The sequence below is a fragment of the Hevea brasiliensis genome, chromosome 16 (genome assembly GCF_030052815.1).
Source record: "Hevea brasiliensis isolate MT/VB/25A 57/8 chromosome 16, ASM3005281v1, whole genome shotgun sequence".
Classification (NCBI taxonomy): domain Eukaryota; kingdom Viridiplantae; phylum Streptophyta; class Magnoliopsida; order Malpighiales; family Euphorbiaceae; genus Hevea; species Hevea brasiliensis.
In genome coordinates, this window is record NC_079508.1 from 40,012,469 (window position 1) to 40,018,590 (window position 6,122).

The 6,122-nt window shown below is 32.2% G+C and overlaps 1 protein-coding gene and 1 pseudogene across 1 annotated transcript; one reads left to right on the plus strand and one right to left on the minus strand.

The window, feature by feature from the left end:
- Positions 1-2,428: 2,428 nt before the first annotated feature.
- LOC131174774 (pentatricopeptide repeat-containing protein At5g10690-like) lies at positions 2,429-3,071 on the minus strand. Its single transcript, XM_058138706.1, has 2 exons — positions 2,894-3,071; positions 2,429-2,825 (listed from the first exon to the last, which is right to left on the minus strand). Exons 1-2 carry the CDS (start codon positions 3,017-3,019, stop codon positions 2,667-2,669), a joined length of 285 nt encoding a protein of 94 aa, XP_057994689.1. The 5' UTR covers positions 3,020-3,071; the 3' UTR covers positions 2,429-2,666.
- Positions 3,072-3,975: 904 nt separating this feature from the next.
- On the plus strand, positions 3,976-5,677 carry LOC131174569 (probable mannitol dehydrogenase; annotated as a pseudogene).
- Positions 5,678-6,122: the final 445 nt, after the last annotated feature.

Consider the following 6,122-nt stretch of genomic DNA (forward strand, 5'->3'; position numbering starts at 1 on the left):
ATGAAAGGAGGGTGAAAAAGAGAGGTTCAAGTAGCCGTGACCATTCTATGCAGCGAGGCAGTTGGATTTTATGTTAAAAACGGTGGATTCTAAGTTCATTTGGGGCGAGAGATTCTCAATGGCCATAGTGAATGGCATGGTTTGTCGAGTGATTTTCGTGAGTTTGTAGCTTATTCTGACGGACCCTTTTGTTTTCTCTCTTTTTTTTGTCTTTAAAAAAAAAATAATAATATGTTATGCTGTTTAGTTGGAACAGTTAGGCTTTTTTATGTTTGAAAATAGTTTTTGCTGGAAATATAATTTTCAAAACAATTCCAGTTCCCGCAACTGGTTTAGAAATAATTAAAAGAAATATTTGTCTGTACTCAAATATTAATTTCTAGCTTATATAATAATAAAATTACTTTTCTCCATTTTAAGGTAAAATGTTTAATTTTTCTCTTTGTATTTATTGGGAATCTTTAATTTAATTTCTTTTAAACTTTTTGCTTATACTAATTGATATGTTTTAATTTAAATTTAATTTAACTTTTTATTTAGATTAAAGTAAAAATTTTAATTTAAATTTAATTTAGTTAATAAGTTAAAATTTGTAGTAAATTTTTTAATTTTTTGATTTAAATTTAAAAAGTTTAATTTAATTTAAATTTAAAAATAAAAAACTTAATTTTTTTTTATTTTTGAACTAAATTAAATTTTAAACTTTTAAATTAATTTAGATAAAAAAATTTTAAAAAAATAAATTAAATTAAATTTATTGTGAAATTGAATTTTAAGCAATACTTTATATATATATATCTGTGTGTGTGTGTAGCATAGCAGAATTAGCTGGTTTAAAATGAAATCTTAATAAAATAAAATAAATTAGAAGATGAGTATGTTAAAAGAGATAGATCTTTAAGGTGATTGGACTACTCGTTGGATCTTTTATACCGAAAGAATTGAATAGCTAATTTCACAGAACAAACACTACGTACCTGTCCACAAAACAATTCCTCCACAGACTGCGTACCCATACAAAAAACAAGATAAAAACAAAATAAATACTCCATACAGTAACAGACCTATGCTAGGAAGGGAGCATTTTCCCTGGAATTTCATATTTTTACAAGGGTATATTAGTAGTTTGCCAAACTCTTTAAGTTTCTTTAGTCCACCAGCAATATTGCAGAGTTAATTTCCTCAACAAAACCCAGCGACTTTGCCTTTCCAAAGTATAAAGAAATTCTACTTTTTTCATTTGATTAATAAATAATGAGCACCAACGGCTTGGGTACAATTGCATACTTGTTTATAAGCTTTCTTACTTCAATTACACAGCTATATGTTTGTGTATATATATAAAAAAATTCTATTAAAGATTTAAGAAATTTGTAGCTTATATTCAATTCTCTTTAAATTAAAATATAAAATATATAATAAAATCTATTTATTTTTTTACTTTAGATGTTCAGTTTTGAGCGTGAGAGATATGTTAAAATTTTATATTGGTTTGAAACAAGAGTAGTGTGTTTTTTTAAAGTTTTGAGCACTTCTCCCCCTTTATAGCTTTTGGGATGAGCGTTAACCAATTTTCTTAAGAAATTCCAACATGCTCTTCTTTCTTTTTTTTAATTGCCTAACAATATTATTAACTAATTTTTGTCATTGTAATTCAGTCACGTTAAAATTATGAGATATTTAGTAATAATTTTATGAAATATATTCATATTTAAGTGATATGTTATTAAAAGTTCACTTTATAATAGAGGAGCAATGAACTGTTGAATGATTGTTGGGTAATTTATATTAAAATAGATGTATTTACAAGTATTGACAATAAAATTATTATGAATAAATTTTATTTAACAAATAATAAACTACTAGCATTGTAATTCAATTAATTATAACAGCATATTAATTTTGTATTAGAAATTCTTTTGTTTAACTTATATTTATTTTATGCATGTTATTTTTATAAGTAACATATTTTAATTGGACCTCTCAATTGACTTTTTGCATTTGTCACTGACTCCATACAATATAGAGACAAACATTAAAAATTAAAAAACTAATAAAAGGCCTCTCAACTAAAGACCTTTCAATCTTTTGATAGAACTCAAAGCATAAATTCAAGAATCAGATTATTGTGAGAGAACCAATTATTTATAGAAAATATGAAAAAAAAGGGCCTAATGGAGCCAACAATTCAAGCCTTTGCTAGCAAAAGTGTTTTAATCAAAATTTTCTAATTTTGAATCAATTAATCAGATTTCAAAATTTTGATTAAATTTTATTCAGATTTGAAATTGAAATCGGAGGATTGCCTGCTAAGGTGTCATTAAAACTGACAATTTTTTATTATATTTTGGGTGAGTCTTACATGACACATAGCAAGTTAAAAAAAAAAAAAAAAAAAAAACCCTAAAGAAAGGCTAAATTTGCAACTTCCATAATCCTATACCCTAAATTAAAAGTTCATTCTTTCTTCTTCCTTCTTCAAAGCAGCTATTATCATCAGGTTGATGATTTTTCCTTCCCCTTCACTAGTTTGATGCATAGCACATTCCATCATTATCTGCATTTTGCTCTGCCAAGTTTGCATTCAATCAAGATAGGAGGATTGCCTCCTTCAAGAAGTGAAAAACCATAATGTGCAAGAAGGCCATTAGTGCAGCATATATCTCCTACACTACAACAGAGCAAGCAAGGCAAATAGAAGTAAGCCCAATGATAGTAATGGTAACGCAAAAAACATATTCTATTGTTTTGGGGGAAAACAAAACCTTGTTCCAGGGACCAAGTATTTGAAATGCTTCATTGATTCTTCGAGCATCTCCCAAACCCTTTCAAATAGCAAATTAAGAAGAAGGATTCATATTGATGTTTGGAAATTTTGAAGTAGCGGGAGTACCTTCAATAGTGTACCATATGTGATCCCATCAACGCCACAACTTTCCGGCTTCAACATCTCACAAAATATTCGAAGAACTGAATTAATATCGTAGCAGCAAACACAGGCCTCCATCACTGCATTCATATCAATTGGGTTCAGCTTGGCATATTGTCTCTTGGCAACGTCAATTTCCTAAAAAATCTATCAATTAAGGCAAAATGGATAATCATTAATCAAGAATTAGGGTTGAGAATCGGAATGAGAATTTGAAGAGGAAGAGAAAACACTTGTTGGAGCTATCTTCAACGAATGAGTTGAACGATGCGGGAGGTAAGTCGCTTGAGATTAGAGTGTCTGTGAGGAGGAATCTTGAGCATATGATGCCTTATTGGACCGAAAAAAGAAGAAGAATAGAATGAAATATTGAGAGAGGGTTATGGTTTTGATTTCAGGGGCTAGAGAGCTTAGATTTGATACATCGTTGGTGATGGAGGAGGATGAAGAAAGTGCAGGAAGAAATTTGATATATTACAAGTTTACCCTTTCTATGATTAAACTTTTTTTTTTTTAATTTCGTGTATGTCATGTGGTACTCACTCAAATATAATAAAAAAATGTCAGGTGTGATGACATCTATGTCAAGGGGCACACTCCCAATTTTAATTCGAAAATTGAATAAAATTTAATTAAAATTTCAAAATCTATCAATTGGTTCACAATTAAAAGAACTAGATTAAAAGGCTATACTTGTAAATATTTAAATTTTTGATGTCATTAGACAGAAATAATTATAATAATAACTTGAAAAAAAATGAGATCTTTTTTAATGAGCCTGTTATTCTCTTATTAAATTTAATTGATATAATTATTATTTTATTACATATTTGATTAGGTAAGCAGCCTTATTTTAAAATTTTCTGTGTTTTTTTGACTTCTTCCTAGTCTTGCGGCTGGCTCTTCGGTCAGCCGATACGTAAGGCCCAAAGAGGAAAAGCTCACCTAATACGTCATCACTCCATCGCCCAACCAAGATTCTTTCAACTTCCAACTACTATATATATTGATGGGCACGTACCCCCTAACCCATCACCAGAAGCTAGCATTCAAGCTATCTGCTTTCGACTCATCTGCAAATCTCTTTGCTATATTGTATTTTCCATCTAAATTTCTTGCGAAGAAAAATGGTCGCCAAATTGCCAGAAGAAGAGCATCCCAAACAGGCATTCGGATGGGCTGCAAGAGACGAATCTGGTGTCCTTTCTCCCTTCAACTTCTCCAGGAGGTTCTTTTTCTTCTTATAATTCCATAAATCTTTCTTGTGTCTCTTTTTAAATCAACAAATCTTCTTTTTCTTAAATGTCTGAGAACAAATTCGATAATCCAGTTCTTCCTAATTATCCATAAATGACATGTTTGTGCAGGGCAACAGGAGAGAAAGACGTTTGTTTCAAGGTTCTTTACTGTGGAATGTGCCACTCGGACCTTCACATGGTCAAGAATGAATGGGGCACTTCCACTTACCCTCTTGTCCCTGGGTACGTATTCTGATCACATTAGCAATTAAAATGTTTAACGGTGTAAAGTTAAGCGTTGGAATCCCATCAACCAATATTAAAAATGATCTTTTCTGGTGATTTTATGATGCAGACATGAGATTGTGGGAGTGGTGACAGAGGTTGGCAGCAAAGTGGAAAAATTCAAGGTGGGAGATAAAGTTGGTGTGGGCTGCATTGTGGGATCATGCCACTCCTGCCATAACTGCACGAACAATCTTGAAAATTACTGCGCAGAAACGATACTCACCTATGGTGCGAAGTACTATGACGGAACCATCACTTACGGCGGGTACTCTGACATCATGGTTGCCGATGAGCACTTCATCGTTCGTATTCCAGATACCTTGCCTCTTGATTCTACTGCTCCTCTCCTTTGTGCTGGAATCACGGTGTACAGCCCCTTAAAATATTATGGACTTGACAAGCCCGGCATGCATGTGGGCGTAGTTGGCCTCGGTGGGCTAGGTCATATGGCAGTGAAATTTGCCAAGGTATGGGGGTTAAGGTGACTGTGATTAGCACCTCACCTAGCAAGAAACAGGAGGCTGTTGAACATCTTGGTGCTGATTCATTTTTGGTTAGCCGTGACCAAGATCAAATGAAGGTACGTATAATTTATAATTTACACTCAAGAGAAGTTGCCTATGTGCATGTATACTTAATTTCTGATCCTGATAAATCTTGCTGGTACAGGCTACAATGGGCACAATGGATGGTATAATTGATACGGTGTCTGCAACGCACCCTCTAGTACCTTTGATTGGGCTATTGAAGACTAATGGAAAGCTGATTTTGGTTGGTGCTCCAGAGAAGCCACTTGAGCTAGCAGCCTTTCCTTTGTTAATGGGTAATTGTCCATTCCTATATGTCTACTTCTTACTCATAATTCAAATAAAAATTAATTAACAATGTCAAATATATATTTACTATTGACAGGAAGGAAGATGGTGGGAGGTAGTGGCATTGGGGGAATGGAGGAAACACAAGAAATGATTAATTTTGCAGCCAAACACAACATAACAGCAGACATTGAAGTTATCCCAATTGAGTATGTGAACACTGCCATGGAACGCATGTTGAAAGCTGATGTTAGATATCGATTTGTTATTGATATTAGCAACACAATCAAGTCTACCCACTGAATTTAATTTATATATGTATTTCAATTTTTATGTAATTGTTATGTTTGAGGATTTTGTGGTCTACTCCCTCATAATAAAATATCGTTAGGAGCAATTTTAATAAATTGGATATGAGTGAACGCATTTTTTTTTTAATTTTAATTCTAAAAATTAAACAAAGCACAAACATTGCAAAAGTCCAAGGGATCAACTCTTCTATCAACATGAAAAATATTGATTCAACATTTAGTAAACTTGTAACGCCTTTACTTTAGGTAGTCCGTACATTCTCTTTCTGCATTGGACAAGAAAGTCTGGAACTACACTTAAACTAGGGTGAGGAGACATAAATTGACTGAATAAAGACTAAAAAAAATTAAGGAAAAATAAAAGAAATGAATTGCAAATGAGTTAAATGAGCCGGAGATCACGGTTATAGGTGACCCTAATGGGAAGCGACTGTGAAGACCGTTGTCAACCCCAGACCCGCAAGGAATCCTGTGAAATAAATATTTTGGATTAAATTGAAGGAATTATGAAGTCTAAATGATAATAAAAATACCAAAGAAA